Source organism: Rana temporaria, chromosome 11 (genome assembly GCF_905171775.1).
Source record: "Rana temporaria chromosome 11, aRanTem1.1, whole genome shotgun sequence".
Taxonomy (NCBI): domain Eukaryota; kingdom Metazoa; phylum Chordata; class Amphibia; order Anura; family Ranidae; genus Rana; species Rana temporaria.
In genome coordinates, this window is record NC_053499.1 from 123,693,539 (window position 1) to 123,717,461 (window position 23,923).

At 40.0% G+C, this 23,923-nt stretch overlaps 2 protein-coding genes across 4 annotated transcripts in view; one reads left to right on the forward strand and one right to left on the reverse strand.

Moving 5' to 3' along the window:
- Nucleotides 1-23,923, forward strand: part of MACROD1 (mono-ADP ribosylhydrolase 1) — a 1,095,428-nt gene that overhangs the window by 545,077 nt on the left and 526,428 nt on the right. The window lies entirely within an intron of this gene.
- FLRT1 (fibronectin leucine rich transmembrane protein 1) overlaps nucleotides 10,044-23,923 on the reverse strand; it is a 150,913-nt gene continuing 137,033 nt past the window's right edge. Inside the window, exon 3 of the mRNA XM_040329045.1 lies at nucleotides 10,044-14,444. Coding sequence (XP_040184979.1) covers nucleotides 12,348-14,381 — 2,034 coding nt within the window. The 5' untranslated portion in view covers nucleotides 14,382-14,444 and the 3' untranslated portion in view covers nucleotides 10,044-12,347. The remainder of the gene's footprint in view (nucleotides 14,445-23,923) is intronic.

The following is a 23,923-nucleotide window of genomic DNA, read 5'->3' on the forward strand; positions in this document are numbered from 1 at the left end:
TTACTGAGGAGAAACATGAACTGAGAAATTCAGACAAAGAACTCTTTAGATGAAATTCCAAGTAGGGCCGAAACAACTAATCGATTATGAAAATAGTTGTCAACTATTTTCATAATCGATGAATCGTCCAGTTGATTAGTTGGCCTGCATATAGTGGCCCAGATTCACAAAAGAGATAGGACGGCGTATCTCCTGATACGCCGTCGTATCTCAGTTTTAGGGTCTTCCTAACTATGCGACTGATTCATAAAATCAGTTACGCATAGTTAGCCCTAAGATTCGACAGGTGTAATTTGAATTACACTGTCGGATATTAGGATGCAATACCTCGGCCGCCGCTGGGGGGAGTTTGCGTCGTAAACCAGCGTCAGGTATGCAAATTAGTAGTTACGGCGATCCACAATGGTTTTTCGCGTTCGCTACGTCGCTGCTAGTCTAGTTTCCCGTCGCAAAGTTAGTCGTCGTTTTTGCTGCCCTAACTTTACACAGCCCACGTATGTGCTGTATAAAGTATGGCCGTCGTTCCCGCGTCGAAATTTGAAATTTTTTTGTTCTTGCGCAAGACGTCCGGGAATACGAAAGTACGCTACGCACGTCGCCTTTCCAAAAAATGACGTCACTTTGCGCAAAGCACGGCAGGAAACGGAGCATGCGCAGTAGGTCCGGCACGGGAGCGCGCCTAATTTAAATGGCACACGCCCCTTTGAATTACGCAGGCTTACGTCGGAGGCCGCCAGCGTAAGTTTTCATGCAAGTGCTTTGAGAATCAGGCACTTGCGATGAAAACTTGCGGTGGTGTAACGTATCTACGATACGTTACGCCCCCGCGATTCTACGTGAATCTGGGCCAGTATGCATTATTTGTTTACATATCAGGAAATACAGTGCAGCACACATACAGCTCAGTACACCATTCATACATGTCACTAAGTGCCTGAGAATCTGTGAATGTGAAAGTGAGAGGAGCAATGCCTCATGGGACATGTAGTCCTGGGCAGGAAGTGAGTGGTTCTAAAGGCAGAAGTTTTTTTACCTTGCTCTATACTATACTTTGCAGCTTGCTATTGAGGCTCTCTGAGGGCAGGAGGAGCCAGAAGCATCAGTGAGGGACCCCAGAAGTGGAGGATCAGGGCGGCTCTGTGCAAAACCATTACAGAGAGCAGGTAAGTATAACAAGTTTGTTTAAAAATATAAAAAATCACTTTAAAGACTGCAGGGAAGATCAGCATCTGAACCCAAAGAAAGTGGAGGTAATAGAAAGCATTACAATTACTGTAGTTGGTTATTTTTTTGACCACTGCATATGGATATTTAAGAATAAATTGCCTTTTTTATTTTATTTACATATTAACTAAATTGTACACCACACTTTTTTTTAAGATTATCCGATTAGTCGATTAATCGAAACAATAATCGGCCAACTAATCGATTATGAAAATAATCGTTAGTTGCAGCCCTAATTCCAAGAATAGTTATTGTTCTGTCTATTGTTGGGTATTCCAAAGCCTAGCCTCACTATGATTATCTTACAAAGGCCAGAATAAAAAATGGAAAGTTGTTTGACCACCATGACAATGGTATAATCCTTAGGTCTTGTATGCATAAAGTAGTGGATGAAAACTCCATATTTACTGATTTAATGGGTATTTTAAAGTAGATGGAAACCGTCACAGTACTTTTAATAGCTTGTATGCATTGTTTGGATTCTTTGTAAGTAAATGGCTCATCTAACAGGATTCTTATTATAAGGTGTTATTCCGTAAGCTTAATAAACCATAGCAACCAATCAAAATTCAATCTAAGGATGCCAGAGCAGTGTAGGATGGAGTCTGGTTTCTTGTTGTGCATTACTGCACTTAAATTTAAGAATAAGAACTTTTTATTTGGGAAAGTAAATGCTTTCTTCTTGTGTTCTCTAAGGTCCAATTTCCCCTCTTGTGATTGTGTGCTGTTTGGTAGGAAACCAATTGCACATAAACAGCAAGGAATAGCTTGTACCCAACATAGTCAATGGTTATAGGATGGTTCTGTCTAAGGAATAATGGAATAACAAAATGTGGCCATGTTTTCCACTTTTCCTAAGGTCTTAAGAGCATGTGTACTCGTTTTCATTGGCCCAGCATGCAAACTAGAAGAACATGATTCAAAACTTTTACAAACTAATTTTAAAATACTCATATGTGAAAATCCGCAATAGTGACAATGGACCCTTAGGCCCCATTCAAACCTGAGCGTATAGTTTTTAAGCGCTTTTTCCGGCGTTTTGACACCCGTATTTGCACGTTTGCATACTGCGTTGTCCGACGTTTTTGAACTTCAACGTTTTTTTTTTTTAGCCAATAATGATCATCTTTCATCATTTGTTGATATGTTTGTAGATTTTTTTTTATCTTCTTTTTGGGTGAATATTCTATTTCACAGAACAGATTAAAGCGACACAATGCCCGTAGAAACGCTCGTTGTCACGCTAGACGCTTAAATCAAGCATTTCCATTAGTTTCTATGGGAATACAAACGTTCAAAAACGCCCAAATCAGCCCAATTCGAGCGACAAAAAAGAGTCCAGAACTTGTTTGAGCTTCAGGTGTTCAGCTTCAGCTGTTTTGGAGTGGAGATGTGAACCATCTCCATTGAGAATAATGGATTTTTTACCCTCTAGCGTTTTATAGCTTCAGGCTTCAGGCTACAAAACGCTCAGGTGTGAATGGGCCCTAAAAATGGACTACTAGCTAAAGTATTCGTCTTTCTCCTTCACTGCAGTCCACCATTCAGATAGCTATTTACTATTTTAACAGCTCACATGGTTCATTGTTTATAATTTGCTGCATTCTTGTGTTTGCTGTTGAGAGACTCATTCACACCACAATGCCCATCATAACCTGCAATATAATTTATGTTCTAGCCACAACCTGCATATGTCCTCCAGTGCATTGCCCTTTAGTGTTCGTTGCACCCCTAACGTACTTCTACAGTGCTCTGCAACACATTTGTGCTATAGAACAAGGGTCTCCAAACTTTATAAACAGTTTACTGTACTTCAGACTTAAAGTGATTGTAAAGTCTCTCCCCCCCCCTATAAAAATAACAAACCTGTTATACTCGCCTCCTCTGTGCAGTGGATTTGCACAGAGCAGCCCAGATCCTTCTCTTCTGTGCTCCTGGCCCCTCCCTCCTGTTGAGTGCCTCCCACAGCAAGCAGCTTGCTATGGGGGCACCTGAGCTGAGTTATAGCTCTGTGTCCATTATGATATGGAGCCCCACCCCCTCTCTCTCTCCTGATTTGCTAGATGACTTTGATTGACAGCAGTAGCAGGCTATGGCTCAGCTGCTGTGTCTCAGCCAATCAGAAGGGAGAATCTCAGACGTCTGAGACATTCATGGACATCGCTGGACATGGAGGGACCTCAGGTAAGTGTTAGGGGGCTTCTGCACACAGAAAGCTTTTTATTCGAATGCATAGAATGCATTAAGATTAAAAAAAATCTGCCTTTACAACCCTTTTAAGGTTGGCTGGCCTGTGGCCACTGGAAGCAGAAAAGGTTCTGATATAAGTGGGAATAAACATTGCTCAATCTTTGGTGTCAGTGGGAGGAATGATGCCTCCGTCGTTGGTGTAAGTGGGAGGAATTTTGCCCTTTCATTGGTGTCATTGGGAGGAATCGTGTCACTGGGCCCCATTATTGGTGCCATTGGGAGGAATTGTGCCCTAGCGTTGGTCTCATTGGGAGAAATTCTGCCCCTTCAATTGTATTAGTGGGGGAATTATGCCCCCTTGTTGATATCAGTAGATGTAAATAGTGCCCCAAGGGCAGGATTAAAGCAAGCAAAGGGCCCAGACCACAGTTTGGAGACTACTGCTATAGAACAACATAACGCTAATGTTTTGTATATTGCAGTGTGCTGCATTTTGAAAAGACAGACAATTATTTTTTGTGTTGCAGCTCACTGTGTCGTGGTATTAAAATGTTATGAGAAGACTTAGCCATGAATATAAAATGCATGTGTATTTCAGGATTTTATGCAAGGTTTAATAATCTTTGTGGGTTTCCTACATAATATTACATATGTTTTTAAAAGTTTCATCAGCCATGTCACTGTCACAACTTGGCAGTGATGGTGTCATCAATTGTGCCTCGTGAGGACGTCAGTTGCCAACTCTACAATGTACATTCCTGGCTCTGTGGTTTGGTTTACTGTCAAATGTGCTGAACTTAAAACTCTGGAAATCGATGCATCCCTTATTCAAACCTTCTACTGACATAAATCAGTAGCTTGGTAGCTAAAGGGCATGTTGCTTAAAAAAATCAAGTGGCAGAGGAATAAAAAAAAAACAATAAAAAAAAAACAGATGTATTGTATACATTTACAGACCCCATGGGATCCACTTAGCTTGTAGGAAGACCAAACAAGGGGGAGCACTAATAAGTACTATGGTAGGACGCACTGAATTTCCGTTTTGCAATTCTGTCTCAAGTACAGAAAACGGATACCTTCCACTCCTCACTGAACAAACACTCAGAAACAAGTTTAATCTGGGTGTTTTTTTTTTTTTTTACTTTATTAGCACTAGAGGAGGAACTGTAAATTATTTTATTATCACCAACTGGTTGGCTGTTGTAATTAACGTCCTATGCATTTTTATTCTTTTTCAGCCCCAAAAAAGTTGTAATCTTTTATTAGGAAACCATTATTGCTAAATTATTCTTTTAAAATTACCATTATAAAAACCATCAATAAGTTACAAGCATAGCGAAGTATTAAGCACAATGATTAATTAATTATCAGGTAAGTGAATTTTCCACTGGGGGGAAATTATATGTGTCATTAATCTAAGAATACTCTGAGATACAGTAATATTGTAGGAAATGTGTCATTTTACTTAGCAATTACCAACCCATATTCACTTAAATAAATGCAGATTAACTTCAAATTAATTTACCACCTTTGACGTACTATGTTAAAATGCTAGTTGCTAACTATATACAGTACAGTTCTCATAAATAATCCACTTTTGCCCAAAAGTACATTACTGATGCATACTTTCTCAAACAATGAATACAGATTGGTTCTTTTAGAATCAGGTATCCGTTCTATACATCACTTAATGTGCAATTTGATCGAACTCCTTTAAATGAAAAAATAAATTGCAATCTTTGATAACCTACAATCCTGTAAAGTGTCATGCATTTTTCATGATTGCCATTCATTTGCCTGTGAGTTTGACAAACACATGCTTGAATGCAGGATAATCAAGCGAAATGTCACAAGTGATAAAACGACATTTGCAGGCTTTTACCTTCTATTTTGCTATAGACTCACTCCATTCCTGTGGTTCTTTGTACTTCTGCTGCCACCCACCCACCATTGTTTTCATGACCCTACTCTCACAAAGCCATAATTCTTACATCATTTTTAATGTCTGATACAGCTGTTTCTTTTTATTTCCTGTGCCCCCACAATGGATGCTCATTGATATTAGGTTGTGGTTAAATGTTTGGGAACAATCCAGCCTGGTGAATTTCTTCTTTTTTTGAAAGGATATCTGCCTTGGTCTGCTGTGATCAGCAGACTCCCAGATGGCTTCCACCCCTGCTGAAATGCCAATGATGGGATGGGTAGCTCTAACTATAATTTATCTGGTTTTATGGTATCGAAAGAGATTCATATTTTTGGAAATGTATGCAACCAAGGCCTTATGCCTTATACACACGGTCGGAATTTTCGATGTAAAAAGTCAGACGGAATTTTATCAATCGATATTCCGACCGCGTGTGTGCCCCATCTGACTTTTTCCATCGGACTTAGAAAAAGAACATGTTCTCTTTTTTTCCAACGGAAAAAAATTCTATCGGAAATTCCCTTCGTCTGTATAGAATTCCGACAGAGAAAAAAACACACATGCTCGGAAACAATTAAACGCATGCTCGGAAGCATTGAACTTCATTTGTCTAGGCTTGTCGTAGTGTTGTACGTCACCGCGTTTTTGACAGTCGGAATTTGGTGTGTCTGTGTGTATGCAAGACAGCTTGAGCGCAATTTCGTCGGGAAAAACCCATTAGAGTTTATTCCAACGGAAAAAACGGTTGTGTGCACGAGGCATTAGTCGTTTGTCTAGAATCAAATTAGAAAAACCCTCTTTGCTGGTATGAAGTGAGTTAAGGAAACTTTTAATGTAATGCCCCTCCTACTGTTCAATGTCTTAATTTTACAAGTTGAACAAACAGTTGCCACTATTCCTGTCTGATGTTGCATTAGTGCTATAACCAATAAATATGTTTATTTTTGCAAATTTGGGCACTACAATCATTTTTCTGCTATAATGTATATGGCACAAATTAGACTTTAACAATATGCTTGTGCCCAGCTCCTGTCTTTGCCATTTCATACATACATTTTATTTCCAGCTATGCTATACCTTTGGCTGTATGTCCTCCTTTTAATCTCTTAGAAAGTGAAACTCTATTAAAAACATTTTGTCTTGTTCTAAATAAAATGGGGAAAGTTTATAATATGTACCAGGCTCGGTCTACGTTGGAGAGCTTTCCCCGATGGGTACATACTGTAGACAGCACTGGCCACTGGGGCAGGAAAAATATTTTCAACAGGGAAACAGACATCTATACATTTTTTCTTTGTTCTAATTTTTTAGTGGGGAAGGATGAGACCATCCGTAAGGTTTTTTAGAGGTATCTCTATGGAACAATGGTCACTGGGAGAGGAAGAAAGGGTAAATCTCACAAATGGAAACACCGACAACAGTAGACTTCAGAGGTTCTAACTCTTACCCATTTTATTCAAAACTAACACAAAATATGTCACTCTAGCTCTTTATGTGAGCATGAAATCTTTGCTCAGATTTGGAATCTCTAATATGAAGACATATCATAGTAAATGACAATAAATGCAGTGAATAATGATATCCTGAACATTATAAGCGAAGTGTCATATTCAATTAAAGCAACCCTGTGAACTGTCAAAAAATCTTAGACAGTTTCTTGCATTAGATGAAGTATTGTACTCTGCAGTGGCCTATGTCATTTTCTCTTTTCAATCACTACAGCCTCCATAAGACTAAGTGCTTGTACTAAGTACTAAGTGCTTTTGGGATTGTCTGCTGTCTGCACCTCCCCAGATTTCCACATCTCCGTAGAAAACTTATGTAGGGTTGGAGATTGTGCTGGACTGACTCAGTTCATTGTAAGTCACTGGTTATGTGATGGTTTGAGGTAGGATGGAAGAGTCCTCTTTCAATTTTTTCTGCTCCACTACACCTGGAAGGAGATGGTGAGCTCCTTTTTATGGGCCTGGGCTGCTGCCTATGTGTACGGGTTTGAGGTCATTTCCATGTGTACTAAAAGTGGTAGGAGAGGAGGGAGCACCCACTATCCAATGAAATGTAAAAATGGGGGTCATTTGTATTTGTTTATTGAAAGTAGAAAAAGATGGTGAAGCCAAAGCATTTCGGGGGAAAGACCCTGCCTTCCTCAGGACTGAAGAGTGGACTGGAGGGTCTTTTCCCCCGAAACGCATTGGCTTGACCCATCTCTTACTACTTTCAATAAAGAAATACCAATTACATATTTTTTTTGCATTTCAATGGATATTGGGTGCTCCATCCTCTCCTGCTACTTTTAGTACATCTCTGAAGGAGTCAGCAGTGATATCAGTGGCATAGGATGGAACTACATTGCATGGTGGTAGACCTGATGGAGGTTTCTAGTGCCAAAAAGTCTTATGCCGCGTACACACGGACGTTTTTTGTGATGAACTAAAACGTCGTTTTAAAAAAACGTCATTTAAAATGATCGTGTGTGGGCAAAATGCTGTTTTTTGTCTTCTGAAAAATGACCAAAAAAAAAATTCGAACATGCTTCAATTTTTTATGTCGTTTTTCAAAATGTCGTTTTTTGTGTCATTTAAAATGATAGTGTGTGGGTAAAACAACGTTTTTAAACCCGCACATGCTCAGAAGCAAGTTATGACGCGAGCTTGAATGGAACAGAGTGCTGTCGTACGTGCTGAACGTAACCGCGCTTTGATAGAGCATTTTGAAAAAACGATGGTGTGTAGGCAACGTCGTTTTTTAAAATGAAGTTTGAAAAACTTTGTTTTTTTTCATGAGAAAAAAACAACGTTTTTTTACAAGACAAAAAACGACCGTGTGTACGCGGCATTACAGAAACTGCATCGCTGGAACAGAGAAAAGGTAGGAGACGCAGGCCACTAGAGAAGTGAGTTGAATACCTCTTTTGCAGGGAACTGACTTTTATTTTAGACTTTACAGGGTACCTTTAACAGAAATGCACCCCCAACAAAAGTACCTAAAATAAAGCAAATAAAAGAGCTTTTCAGCAAGAGTAGTGAAGCATTTGCACAGTGACACTTTACAAATATACATAAACATCTATACTGGCTAGACTAAACCAGAAAGACTTGTATATTTTATAGTGTGGGTAGGCTGAGCGACTGCTGGCTTTCACTCATGTTCTAAGATTAACCATTTCTTGCTTGATGTTGTATTTACATGTGAAAAATATCATCTAGTTATTAAAGGTTAGAGGTTTCAGCTTCATAACAAGAATGCATAATAAAAATGCCCGCCAACACTTTGTGTTTTATCTCTGAGATTGCACACTGTCATCAATATGCTCCCACTCCCTCTTCTGTTATAATTGGTGAGAAATTTGCATTACCCTCCCAATTTTTTTTCCTTTTCTACCACAGTTTTTTTTTTGCCATTCTCCGCTTTCACATTTCAGCTTCTTTCCACCTGTTACAGACAGTGTTTCTCTAGCACAGAGAACTGCAAATTGCTTGTTAATATAAACCCGCCAGCAAAGAGAAATCCGTGAGAAAAGCAGGAAAATTAATGCCACATTGCAAGCATCATTCTGCTTTTTTATCCTAGTAGTTCAGTGATTGGGTCAGTGTTATATGGTAGTAGTGTAGCCTAATGACACAGCTGTGGTATATTTATTGAGTGAAATGGTGAAACTGCCAGTCAGGAAAAAAACAGCTAATGGCAATCACAAGATTTCACCAGCTGAAAGTTTTTTCGGTAGAGCTCAATCAACGTGGCTTTTTGGTTGTATCGTAATCTAGTTGGGACATTATATGTAATGAAATATGAAAATATGTAAGAAAAAAAGTGAAAACAGTATTAGAGTTTAAAGCAATAAGTCAGACTTTCAGTCTGTATGCTTCTATCCATTACAATCTTCACAGATTTTGTTAAAGAAAAAGTCATTAAAGATGTAAGTAGAGATGGAGTCTAAATGTAATATTCCCCATGCACATGTTCCTGAAAATGTCTGTAGTAATGCTGGGTGCTGCAATGATCACGGCTGGAAACCATAGGCAATCAAAATGTAGAAATGTCATCAGCACACCAAGGATTCCTCAAAAAAGTGCAAAGTTTTAATCACATGGTCACATGGTACACATGGCAAAGTTTCGGAGACATGCAGGGCCCCGTCAGGCAAGTGCCCTACGAAGGTGCCCTGCGTGGCTCCGAAACAGTGCCATATGTGTACCATGTGATTAAAGCTTTGGACCCTTCTTGAGGAATCCTTAGTGTGCCGATGACATTTCTACACTTAGGCCGCGTACACACGATCAGTCCATCCGATGAGAACGGTCTGAACCGTTCTCATCGGTTAACCGATGAAGCTGACTGATGGTCTGATGTGCCTACACACCATCAGTTAAAAAAACGATCGAGTCCAACGCGGTGACGTAAAACACAACGATGTGCTGAGAAAAATGGAGTTCAATGCTTCCAAGCATGCGTCGACTTGATTCTGAGCATGCGTGGGTTTTTACCCAATGCTTTTGCATACTAACCGTCAGTTTTGACCTATCGGTTAGGCGTCCATCGGTTCAATTTTAAAGCAAGTTATAACATTTTTGACCGAAGGATAACTGACCGATGGGGCCCACACACCATCGGTTTGGACTGATGAAACGGTCCTTCAGTCCGTTTCCATCGGTTTTGACCGACCGTGTGTACGCAGGCTTAGAGATGGAGTCTGACACCTTTTAGCTGTTTTTTATAGTACCATTACACCACAATTTTTGGTAATTGATATCTCACTTGCTACCACCCTAGCTGTTTTTTGTCCTTTTTATTACCAGTACACAATTTGTTGTAATTGATATTTCACTTGCTACCACCCTTTCTGATAAAAAGTTCTAGGTACCAGGGTTAGATATATTAGGTACTACAAAAAATGTTGGCTGTAACAAAGTTTACTTAAGGCAAATACATAGTTCTTTTGCAAGTGAAGTTGCACTCTTCAAGGGAATTTTCCCCAGGGCTGAATGTGGTAAAACTTTACTTTGCAAGGAGTACCCAATCACTTGCAAGGAAAATGCATTAAAATGCAGTTCTTCACCTCATTCATTAAGCTCTGGGGAAATTTTGCTTGAAGAGTTTTGCACTTGCAAAGTAAACATCATATTTGCCTCTAGTAAATAAACCCTAATGTAGTCTTGCCATTCTATTCAAAAATGGCTGCATCTCTATTGTTTGCTTATGAAATAATTTAAAAAAGTGCTTTTTTATGGCTTACCATATATTTTCTATGTTCTTGGATGAAAAACACTGAAGTGTAATGATATATGTTCGAGATTTTCGAGCAGTGATGGATAAAATTACTTCCTTCAATGTATTTATAGAAATCGTAAAGCGGACCTGTGCTCGGATGCTTAACATTGTTACCAGTATTGATGGGATGGTATAATAGCAATCGATAAAAGGCCTGAAATGTGTACCTTGCCTTGTGAAAATGCTACTCAAATTTCTCTGCAATGCTTGCCACATGTCTGAAAGCCTAGTCACTAGGTCATGTGATCAATTGAACCAACATTCACATTTGCCAATCCTCTCCCTTAGCGCAGATAATTCAACCAAGTACGCATGCCTTACTAGCACAGGAGGGAACCTGGAATAGAACTTGCTCCAGGAAACAATTCGGCCCTACTGTAATTATTTTTATATCCATTCCAACAAGACTGTCAAAATGCCTTTCTCCAGGAAACGTTTCAGCCCTTCTGTAAGTCTTTTTATATCCATCCCAACAAGACTGTAAAAAATACCTTAATGTTAACATTATTGTTTTCGGTTCACTTTTAATATAGACTGTATATGTCAGTTATAGTATAATTCACGTTGTGGCTCCAGCTGACTTCCTGAGCAAACAAACACTCCTTTAAAAAGCTGTGCCTACAGTATGGATTCTACAGAATGGGTTTTTAGAATTATAAATTATTGTCTGCTATATATTTTTTCAGTACACCAATTTAGAATCCTTCCACAAATTTTGAAACCATCTAAACTCACTCAACAATCTGCAACAAAATGTTATATAATGGAAATTTCATTTGTACTTTCCGGATTCCTCCTGCTTCAGAAAGACTGCCTTTTCAGATTAATGAGAGGGCCTGCAAAGCATTGTCAACGAGACTGTCATTCCCTGCCTAATTAACCAACACACGATTCTTCTGGTTAGCTGGAGTATATGATACATTGGGATACTGAACACGCATATATTACCATCACACGCTACAGATGTCTGCTGAAGGATTTGAGTGTCAGTAAAGGTTTCCACAGAGACTAGATAAAAAAAAGTCTAGTAAAGTCTATCATAAGTAACGCATCAATTTACAACTATTTTTATGTCATTCAGTTCAAATCAATATTTTGGAAATTAATGAAAGTTCACTTTAAATCTATGACAACAGATTTGCTGTAGAAAAAAAATTCTCTCATCTGCACAATTATTTGCCTCTGGTTTATCATTTATTTCCACTAGTGATAAAACAATTTGTAAAAAAAAAAAAAAAAAAGACCTTGCAGAGAAAAAAATATATACGTTCTATTGGTGACAGACGTTAACAAATATTCATTGCACCATGTCTTCATTTTCACCCTGAATTTAACAGAAGGGAAAAAGGAAAATGAAAAAAAGAAACCCTCAGGTTATATGCAAATCGTATCCAAGTGCTTCCATCTCTCTGAATTTATCTCCTTGTTCTACAATGATTTAAACTGCTGTATTAAATGTAATCGAGTTCTCACACAACCCTTTCAACTACTACTCTCTTCTTTATTCTCAGGTTTTGCCATATGAATGTTGGTATTTTTACTTTCCTACAAAATATCCCATGGAGTCTCGTTTCCTGTTGTGTTTTTTTTTTTTGCTTTTGTCTCACAGCTGAAGTTTATTTAATTTCTATTTATTTAACTTGCACTTTTTGTCATGAATCATTTGTGGGCACCAGGAAAAAAACGAGATTTTGCTATGGGAAGGTATCTGGTAAGTCCAAAAAAAAAAAAAAATGATTCATCATGTGTAAGAATAGTCTGTGTCAGGGATACCAGCATCTCTATATCCCCTGTGAGTGCCATAACCTATCGTGTGGGTACTTTTGTACAGACTGGTGCCATTAGATGGAAATATGGTATGGATCACATACTCCTCCTTGGCCCTGTGTGGATTTATTGGTAACATTTGAAGCCCTGGCCCTCTGATCTCCAATATAGAATTATCTTTCTTGGTGCCAGACTCAATGTAATCGTCTTTCTTTCGGCTGCCACGGCTGCAGGCTCTTTCTCGAGTTAACAGTTGACCAGCTCGATGGACATACCAGCAAATAGATGCCAAGATGAGAAAAAGGAAGACAAGGGTGACGGCACCTCCTATGATGCCTGCCAAAGGTAATCCAGCCAAGGGATCTGCATTTTGCTCTCGATTAAGTGTAGTTGTAGGGCCATAAATATCCCCTGTTTCTGCCTTAGCACATACAGGGGATTCATCTGCAAAGTAGGTGTTGCCTGTTTCCATAGTTACCATACAAATTATGTAGGTGGATCTGGGCTCTAGCGCAGTTAGCAAATACTCTGTCTTATCTCCTTGAACTAATGTTTCTGTGATAGAACCAACAGCTGGGCTGTGTCCTAGTCTCAGCCAACTCAACCGGAAGGAACTGGCTGGAACAGATGACTTCCAGGTAATGCGAATGCTATCAGCAGTCAGTGGCTTGACACTTATCACCAAAGATTTAGTGGCTGCCCCAGTCTCCATAGGGTAATCCAAGTTTGAATCTGGCAGCCGAATACCAGGTCTTTTGGATTTAAGTGTAAAAAGGGAACCTTGGGGTGGGGTAGTGATTGAAGGAAGTGCAGGAGTTGCATGTGCAGAGGCTGAATTGCTTTGGGGACCTCCTTCGAAACACTCATCCATCTCATGTGTGATATCTTTGATTGCCATTCCCCTAACTTTCTCAGGACCCTGACACATCAGGCCACGCACATTTACCACAGTAGCCCTAGCTTTCACCCAGTCCCGTAGCCACATAAGACTGCAACCACAATACCAGGGATTATTCCTGAGAAGCAGCTGGCTCAGATTTTCCAGGTCATCAAAAAGGCCACGGGGGAGTGCAGTAAGGTTATTATTAGAGAGGTCCAGTCTCTGTAGTTGTTTCATTTTAGACAGAGTGTTGTAGGGGATATGAGTGATAGCATTGTCCTGCAAGTAAAGCTTCTGAAGGTGTGCACTTGGCAAATTTAGAGGTGGCTGTGCTAATGAATTTCTAACTAGAGACAACTCAGTCAAATTTTGAAGTCGACTGAATGTGTCGTCTGCAATGCGTTGATTAGCCAGTAGGTTTCCATCAAGTACTAACCTCCTCAAACTAGTGAGTCCTTTAAAAGCATGAAGTGGGATAGTTGAAATGCGATTATCATCCAATCTAAGCTCTTCCAAAGTGTGTGGTAAGCCATTGGGAATGCTGCTGAGATGGTTGCGTGAAAGAAAAAGCAGTCGAAGTTGACGAGTATCTAAGAAGGCATCATCTTCGATGCTAACAGTTGACACAGAGTTATCATCTAGGTGAAGTTTTTCAACAAGTGGTATCCGAGAAAGGGCATCCCGTGTAACACTGCGAATGTTGTTATCTTGAAGGTGGAGCTCCCTCAGTGATCGAGGAAGATTTAGTGGAAATTCATCTAAGTCATTCTCATACAAGTAGATCACTCGAACATTTGTCTTGGTTTTCAGTTCTGGTGGTACCCCAGCGTTGTTTATCTGATTATTCTGGAGGTAGAGGGTGGTTGCATCATCTGGAATCTCTGCTGGAATGGAGGTCAGACCTCGGTCATTACAGTAGATGAAGCCATTGTCACAGCGGCATACATAAGGGCAGTTAGTGCTATCTATCACCTCTGTCAAAAATGCAATAAGTCCATAACACAGAAACAGCCAATCACGCAAGTCCAAAGTAGCGGTGGTCATGGCAACTGTGGTAGCAGTCGCTGTTGTGGTAGCCATGGCAGAAGCAGTTGCTGCCGTGGTTGTAGTAGTTGTCGTGACCACCATGTTGCAGTGGTTTCTTCTTAATCAAGGCTATATTTTAGTAATCTGAAGAATTTGGATATGACCCTAAAAAGTAAGAAAATGAAAAAATTAGAATCTTGCATAGAATAAATGAATTAAAATCAAATTGTTGTTTGCATATGTTATCTGTAGTATAGTTAATTCCATCATATCATTATTCTAACATCTTTATATGTGCTACTATTATCTTTTAAGAACTAAAACTTCAGTTCCATTTAAATTAACAACCATAGAGATGTAGAGAAAAAGGTTGTAAGAATTGGGTTTAAAACTGTATTTTTTGGAATGAACATGGCATAAATGTGACTGTGTCAGAGCTGAACATGCATGCTTTTACATTGAGCAGACACCCTAACACTGGCCTTGTGTCAGGCAGCAGTAATGACTTGGTGGAAGAATCTATTCCAGCAAATCGATTCCTTTACCAAGGAAGTCTGACAGAGATTGTCAAGTCATTATAGTCATATGGTTTTTCATAAATCAAGCATAATTGACTGAATAGTGTGTAGATCTTTTGTTGTTTATGTACAGTACCGTTTGCCGCTCAGGTTAGCTTAGCTAAAGCATCCTTACATTGTCTATTTCTTTAACCCCCTTAGACCGAACGATAAAAAAAATATCTAAATGCCTAAACTCAATTTTGCAAACCGTACATATCATCACAACTACTTTGTGTATCTAGGTGGATTATACCATGTTTTTTTTATTTTTTTCAGGACAAACTGTGCTTTCATTTGGTAGTAAATAGTTATGGATATCGCCTGATTTTTGTTAATTTTTTTTCATTAATAAAGGAAAACTGGTTTAAAATAGTAAAAAAAAAAAAAATGTTTTTAAATTTAGCTGGATATTTCTTGTTACTACCATAACCTACCACCAAAGAACAACCCAAAGTAAATTTTCCTGCTCCTGACAATCGTAACAGTACCACATACTGTATGTGTATGTTATTTGTTGTTTGTACTCTTAGTACAGCCCAGACGCAATAGTGCGCATTTTGCTGCTATTTTTTTTTCTACACACTGACGCTGATTTAAAAAAATCCTGTCCAAAATATACTGACCCTGACTGTTGACCCTGATCTTGACCCTGACCTTGACCCAAACACTAACCATAACACTGACCTAGATCAGACCTTGATCTAGGTATTTTTCTTTATTTTTTTCTTATTTATTTATAAAAAAAAATGTATTTATTTTTTACAAAATGTGTTTTTCTTTCTGCAAGGAATGAAACATATACATTGTATCCTCCTTCTCCACTCACAGAAAGGAACAAAAACACAGGGGCAGGCTTCACATTGACTGATCACTGTGGTAGCCAATCAGAGGCTACCACGGTGATCAGGTGACCCCGAATTGGGAGGTCCGAGTCCCGATCGTTAGTACAGAGCCTAAGGCTCTCATGAGACCCCAGTCTCTGTGTTGGGAGCACGTTGTGCGGCGTGCTCCTAGCACAAAGGGAGAAACACATTTGTGGCCCCACGTAAAAAATAGCCCAGTGCAGTGAGGTCTCATATTTGTGTTACGTTGGCGTGAAAGGGTTTAGGTAAACTGCAGTGTGATATTATAAAGTCATACAGTAATTTGCCCAAATGATGATGACAAAATGTGTGTTACCCTCTCTGAGATTATAAGTTGAATACTTTGCTGCACATTATCATCTACATTTTTCATTAGATTGTAAGCTCTGTGAGATGGGATTCCCCTTACCAAGGAGCAGTTATCCTTATTACATCTCTTTACTCTGTATGCACATTACATTGCCCGTGTGAATCACAGCGGCCGTGTTTTGCTCCGCATAAAAGCAAATTAATAAGTGAGGAGAAGCAGAAGATGAAGTGATTATAATGTGTGAGGAAGTTCTGAGAGTGATTTTTAAGCGCATGATTGTAAAAGCAAGTCCATCTTTTGACTTGCATAATAGCTTCTCAAAGCCATCTCAGCTGGGAGATTAGAGTCTGCGTCACCAGCATTATGATGGAAATCACATTCTGATAATGATTGAGCCCTTCTTGGGCCCTCTGAGATCTGCATAATATAAATCTCTTCACAATACATTGGTACTTTGCCAAACTTTAAGAAAATCAGCCTAAACTCTGTTTATTTAGAGGGTTAACAGCTCAATACCCTTTGTATGAAAACCGTATTTAACACTTTAATTGTCACACTGGTCAGAAAACTAAATTTGTATTCATTTTCTTTCAAATTAGCTAAAGCAGTGGTAAACCCTTGCAGATGTGGTTTAGGAATATGTATGAAATCTTTTTTAGTTGATGTTACTGGTACATTGAGGATGGACATCTAAAAACTGGAGGAAAAGAAAATGGAGGTGTTGCCCTTAGATAATCAGATAGCAGGAATTATTTTTCTAGTGAAGGCTTGACTGCTAGAGGTTTATCATGGGCTGTCTTTCTTCTTTATTCTCTCCAACCATCATTCTTGACATATATACAGTCTGTATGCATGCACATAAGTGCTTTCATTCTCTATGCATATATTTTACATATTTTGAAATTTCTGTAAAGCATGCCACTTTATATGAGCAATTTTCAGTGAAAAGACCACATTTTTTATTTAGTTCTCTTGATATGGCCTTTAACACTTTCCCTACAGAGTCATTGTAAAATGACGTCGGCGGGAACCCTCCCTCCCTCAGACTGGACGTCATATGACGTCCTTGCATTCCCGGGCGGCTAGGGGGCGTGCGCGCCCCCGCCGCATTGCTCGGGACCCGGTGGCCGCAATGTCTGCTGGGCACCCGCAATTGCCCGCAATCACGGCAGGACCATGGATCTGTGTGTGTAAACACACAGATCCATGTCCTGTCAGCAGTGAGGAGACAGATGTGTGTTCCCAGTACAGAGGAACACAGATCGGTCTCCTCCCCTTGTGAGTCCCCCTACAGTTAGAACACACTTTAGGGAACATATTAACCCCTTCCTCGGCCCCTAGTGTTAACCCCTTCCCTGCCAGTCACATTTACACAGTAATCAGTGCAGTTTTATAGCACTATCGCTGTATAAATGTGAATGGTCCCAAAAATGTGTCAAAAGTGTCCGATATGTCCGCCGCAATGTCACGGTCACAATAAAAATCGCAGATCGCCGCCATTACTAGTAAAAAAAAAAATGCCATAATTATATTCCCTATTTTATAGATGCTAGAACTTTTGCGCAAACCGATCAAATACGCTTATTGCGATTTTTTTTTTTTTTTTTACCAAAAATATGTAAAAGAATACGTATCGGTCTAAACCGCCAGCAGACTCAGCCAGCCACCCCCCCACCAGCAGACTCAGCCAACAACCCCCCCGCCAGCAGACTCAGCCAACAACCCCCCCGCCAGCCGACTCAGCCAGCCACCCCCGCGCCAGCGGACTCAGCCAACAACCCCACCCGCCAGCAGACTCAGCCATCAACCCCCCCCTCACCAGCAGACTCAGCCAGCCACCCCCCCGCCAGCAGACTCAGCCAGCCACCCCCCGCCAGCAGACTCAGCAAGCCACCCCCCGCCAGCGGACTCAGCCAGCCACCCCTGCCAGCAGACTCAGCCAACAACCCCCCCACCAGCAAACTCAGCCAGCCACCCCCCCGCCAGCGGACTCAGCCAGCCACCCCCCCGCCAGCAGACTCAGCCAACAATGGGCCACTTGACTGGACTTGCCAGCCCTCCCCTGGGTGTACATAAAAATGTGGCCGATGAGTGTACAGTATATCTACATTGTTGTTTATACATTATGTCACAATTTGTTGGGAAAATTGTTATAGCACATAATTGTATTTTGGCACCATATAACAGAGGTTTCTCCTATACATTTTCTATTAACTTATGGGTGGAAGAGGGCAACAATATTTAGCCAAAAACATCTAGCATGGGTTTTGCTATATTCCCTGGAATCCGATAAATGTGAGTGCCTGGTTTCATCTGCTACACCTACAGAGGGGTCTTCATCTGATCAGCTGAAATTGGCCATATTGAGTGGCAATCATCTCATTGCCATGGCTAAAATGAAGACAAAACAATGACCACTCAGTGAACCAGGTCTTGCTAAAAACACAGTTATATATTAGTACAGATTGACAGCTAGGTGATAGCACAAGTACCAAAGGAAATAGGAAAAAGAAATATGTAGGTAATGAAGAACCCAAGTAAGTGTGCTCACTGTGTATAGCCATCTCTATATAAAGATATGTGTAAACCAGCCGCACTCTGGATAAACCTTTCTGTTGCCTTCTATTGGTAAAAAAAAACTTGTAACACCACATATCACAGCATATCACAGCAATTGATTAGTGCTTAGTCATAGATATGACTAAGCACTAATCAACAGTGTGAAACGCGTCAGCTGCATCCCCTATTTTTGCTGTGATATGTGGTGTTACAAGTTTTTTTGCCAATAAAAGGCAACCGAAAGGTTTTTCCAGAGTGCGGCTGTCCAAACATTCTTTTAAATTTTTGGAATGTCTAGTAGATTATAATAGAATGATAGACGAAGAGGAAAAACTTAAAGTTAATCACATTATAACCTGATCTAGAAAAAAAGATTCATTCGGATGAAAACATTTCGGTATTACTGGACTATGCGATTCGCGGTGTATATAGGGAAGGCTAAGCTGTTACTTGCTCAGGGGCTTGTTTGATCTTCATCTGCCTCTGCTTCTGCCAAATCAGTATTGACATTCAAAAAGGAGGGTCATCTGACCGGCTACGGCTTGCAGCCTTCTGGAATATTAGATGTATTATTTAATTGGTGAGTTATAGGGATGTATTTAATTTTTAAACACGTTTATTAGTCTATTAACAGCGATCATCTTTCCAAAATGCTACAATAAGCATTTTAGAAGCTGCAATAAAGTCATGCATTCTATTAGTTAGCAGTCTTTTCTTTTATTTTTAATGTGCTGCAGAGGGGAATGATACGCAACCCCAGGCTGAAGAGGTTTAATGGTGCTAGATTTGTCTACCTGTTTAAAGTATTCAATGAACAAATAGCAGAGAGGAATAAGTAAATTTGCTCCAGTATGATGGTTTATTCATTCCCTAGAGTCAGATCTGGCAAATGTTCCATTCACGCTTCCCTTTCTGTATCCTGGGATTACAGTGAAAGACTCGGAAACCATCTCACAGTGTCAATACTCTACTCTCAGAGCTCATTCTTTAATCTCTGCTCTGCTCTCCGAGCCGCAAGCAAGTTGTCCCTGACGGGGTCAAACCTGGAGACTTACTTACCCCATCACTATTTGATGGCAGCCTGCTTTTCATGCTCTCTTGGGATGTATTAACCTCTCACCTCCGCAGCTAGCTAAATAACAATTTTCTCTCTCCAAAACTATCATCTGTTCTGCTTTCTAAATATTACATGAACTGGGAATTTTACACCATTATTCATTCACTGCTTGTGCTGTATCATTTCCATCATACAAGTTCATGTGGACTGATATACTATTATGTGTGGATTATAGAAATCCTTTTGTTGGGTTGCTTCATCGACGTGACCCTAGCTAGGAAATATGGTCCTTCCTTATTAGGGCTGTTAAATAACAGGACAGGGAATTCCATTTCATAACACTCTGTGAACTCTGCTTCTCAATAAAAACAGGATTTGCGTCATACCGTCATAATTCAGGTCATTGTGAACTAGTAAGGCCTCGTACACACGATAGGTTAAACAGAGCACAACAGTCTGATGGCCCCATAGGTTATTTAACCATAGGTTAAAAAAAGCCAACTTGCTTTAAATTTAACCGATGGATTCCTAACCGATGGGTAAAAAACGATCGTCAGTAGGCACAACCATCGGTTAAAAATCCAGGCATGCTCAGAATCAAGTCGACGCATGCTTGGAAGCATTGAACTCTGTTTTTTTCAGCACGTCGTTGTGTTTTACGTCACCGCGTTCTGACACGATCGTTTTTTTAACCGACGACAACGGTCCATCAGACCGTTCTCATCGGATGGACTCAGGGCCGGCCTTAGGTGTTCAGGCGCCCTGTGCGAGCAAATCCTGTGGCGCCCCCCCCCCCTCCTTCATAGATAGATAGATTTAAAAAAATGAGAAAGAAAGAAAGGGAGGAGGAGAAAGAAAGAAAGGGAGGAGAAAGAAAGAAAGGGAGGAGAAAGAAAGAAAGGGAGGAGAAAGAAAGAAAGAAAGGGATGAGAAAGAAAGAAAGGGATGAGAAAGAAAGGGAGGAGAAAGAGTGGCGAAAGACAGAAAGGGAGGAGAAAGAGTGGAGAAAGACAGAAAGGGAGGAGAAAGAGAGGAGAAAGAAAGAAAGGGATGAGAAAGAAATGAGAAAGACAGAAAGGGAGGAGAAAGAAAGAAAGGAAGAAAGGGAGAAGAAAGAAAAAAGAAAAAGAAAGAAAAAGAAAGAAAGGGAGGAGAAAGAAAGAAAGAAAGAAAGAAAGAAAGAGAACGAAAAAGAAAGAAAGAAGGAGAAAGAAAGAAAGAAAGAAAGAACGAAAAAGAAAGAAAGAAAGAGAATGAAAAAGAAAGAAAGAAAGAAAGAAAAAGAAAGAAAGGGAGGAGATAGAAAGAAAAAAAGAAAGAAAGGGAGGAGATAGAAAGAAAGAAAGAAAAAGAAAGAAAGGGAGGAGATAGAAAGAAAAAAAGAAAGAAAGGGAGGAGATAGAAAGAAAGAAAGAAAAAGAAAGAAAGGGAGGAGATAGAAAGAAAGAAAGAGAGAGAGAAAGAAAGGGAGGAGAAAGAAAGAAAGAAAGAAAGAAAGAAAGAAAGGGAGGAGAGAGAAAGAAAGAAAGAAAGGGAGGAGAAAAAAAGGGAGGAGAAAGAAAGAAGGGGAGGAGAAAGAAAGAAAGAAAGGGAGGGAGGAGAAAGAAAGGGAGGGAGGAGAAAGAAAGGGAGAAAAAGAAAGAAAGAAAGAAAGAAAGGGAGGAGAGAGAAAGAAAGAAAGAAAGGGAGGAGAAAAAAAGGGAGGAGAAAGAAAGAAAGGGAGGAGAAAGAAAGAAAGAAAGGGAGGGAGGAGAAAGAAAGGGAGGGAGGAGAAAGAAAGGGAGAAAAAGAAAGAAAGAAAGAAAGGGAGGAGAAAAAGAAAGAAAGGGAGGAGAAAGAAAGAAAGAAAGAAAGGGAGGAGAAAGAAAGAAAGAAAGAAAGAAAGAAAGAAAAAATGATAGATGGATGGATAGATAAAAAGATAGATAGAATAGATAGATAGATAGATAAATAGATAGATAATAGATAGATAATAGATAGATAATAGATAGATAATAGATAGATAGATAGATAGATAGATAGATAGATAGATAGATAGATAAAAAGATAGATAGAAATAAAGGCAAGATAGATAGACAGACAGACAAAGAAAGATAGATAATAGAGAGGGAGAGAAGGGAATGAAGACCACCCCTACATCAGTGTACAGTGTACTCACTCAGAGGCAGGACTGACTGACTGGATGGATATCACACTCCTCCATCTTTCCCTTCTGTTTGCTGTGCTTGAAAATTCCCGCCCCCCATCCCCTGTATGCCGGGGAGAGTGGGCGGGGCAGACACAAGGAAAGAAGGAGAGGAGGGGAGGAGTAAAAGCAGCGCCTCTCCTCTAACTGGCTGTGCGGGCAAGCAAGGGGAGAGATGTCAGAGCTGGCTGTGATACGCCCAGCTCATCTCTCTCTCTCTCTCTGGAGCTCTCAATGAGCTCCGATCTCCTTGCTGATCTGTCCAAATCGCGGCCGGGCGCTGTGCTGGTGGCAGAGCTTGCTGCGAGCTGTGATGGCCGCACGGCGCCCTATGTTGCCCAGGGCGCTCTGTGCGGTCGCACAGCTCGCACACCGCAAAGGCTGGCCCTGGATGGACTGATCGTGTGTATGAGGCTTCAGAGCACCTCTTTACCACTGAGATCACTCAGAAGATCAGTTGGCTAAGTGGCATCCACACCGAATCGGCTCTGTGGATCTCCAATACGTTTTCAGGTTGTGCTGGACCAAGCGGTAATCACTACTTTCCTTGCATATGTAAAGTTTCGGCATATACGATATGTATCAAATATATTTGGAAATAACAACATTATTATTTTTAATTATTATATTGATTTTACTTGGCCTATAAAATGTTACCTAATAGACACGTGCAGAAGTAGATTTGTTATGTTACAAAATTTGTTTTGTTGATTTGTTTCGGAATTAGTTTAGTTTAGCTTTGTTTAATATTCTTTTGTTTAGTCATTTTCAAACTAATTACCAATTTTTCAAAACTATTCAAATTTGGATCGGTCGTAAAATGATCGACCGATTTGAATTCTGTGTGAAGAATAGCTGGTTGTTAAGGAGTGGGCCGGGAAGCCGGCCGCCGCGTCCTTAACCACTTGTCCCCCAAGGACATCATAGGACGTCCTCAACTTTGTGTGGTGATATCTGAATGATGCATGCAGCTACAGGCATCATTCAGATATCACCGTCTTCTGCCAGCAATTCTGTGCACTATTAGAAAGATCATAGCGGCAGTTCCTATTACATTCCTTGTAATAGGAATAAAAGTGATAAAAAAAATGTAAATAAAAGTGTAAAAATAAAAATTAAGTAAAATAAAAATAAAATAAAATATTTAAAATGCCCCTGTCCCCGGTAGCTTGCGCTCAGAAGTGAACATGCATGTAAGTCCCGCCTACATATGTAAACGCCATTCAAACCCCACATATGGGGTATCGGCGCGTGCATTAGAGGGTGTGCAACAATTATAGCACTAGACCTCCTCTGTAACTCGAAAATAGTAACCTGTAAAAAAAAATGTAAGCGTCGCCTATGGAGATTTTTAAGTACCGAAGTTTGGCGCCATTCCATGAGTGTGCACATTTTCAAAGCGTGACATGTTGGGTATCTATTTACTCGGCGTAACATCATCTTTCACATTATACAAAAAATTGGGCTAACTTTACTGTTTTGTAATTTTTTAATTCATGAAACCGTTTTTTTCCCAAAAAAAGGCGTTTGAAAAATGATTGCGCAAATACCGTGCGAGAAAAAAAGTTGCAATGACCGCCATTTTATTCCCTAGGGCGTATGCTAAAAAAAATATATATTGTTTGGGGGTTCTGATTAATTTTCTAGCAAAATTTTTTAGATTTTTACATGAAGGCGAGAAGTGCCAGAATAGGCCTGGTGGACAAGTGGTTAAAGGGGTTGTAAAGGTTTGTTTTTTATTTTCTAAATAGGTTCCTTTAAGCTAATGCATTTCCCTTCTAAATGTTTTTTTCTTTGTTTCCTTTGTCTGAATTTCTCACTTCCTGTTTCTCCTCGGTAAGCTGTTCTGGCTGACTAACCCCCAGCCAGATGATGGGGGCAAGCTTATATTAAGTGAGAAATTCAGACAAAGAAAAAAACACTTAGAAGGGAAATCGAAGGAAAAGGTAAGTGAACCAACAATGCATTAGCTTGAAGATTTTATTTAGAAAACAAAAAACAAACCTTTACCACTTCTTTAACCACTTACCCCCCGGACCATATTGCTGCCCAAAGACCAGAGTACTTTTTGCGATTCGGGACTGCGTCGCTTTAACAGACAATTGCGCGG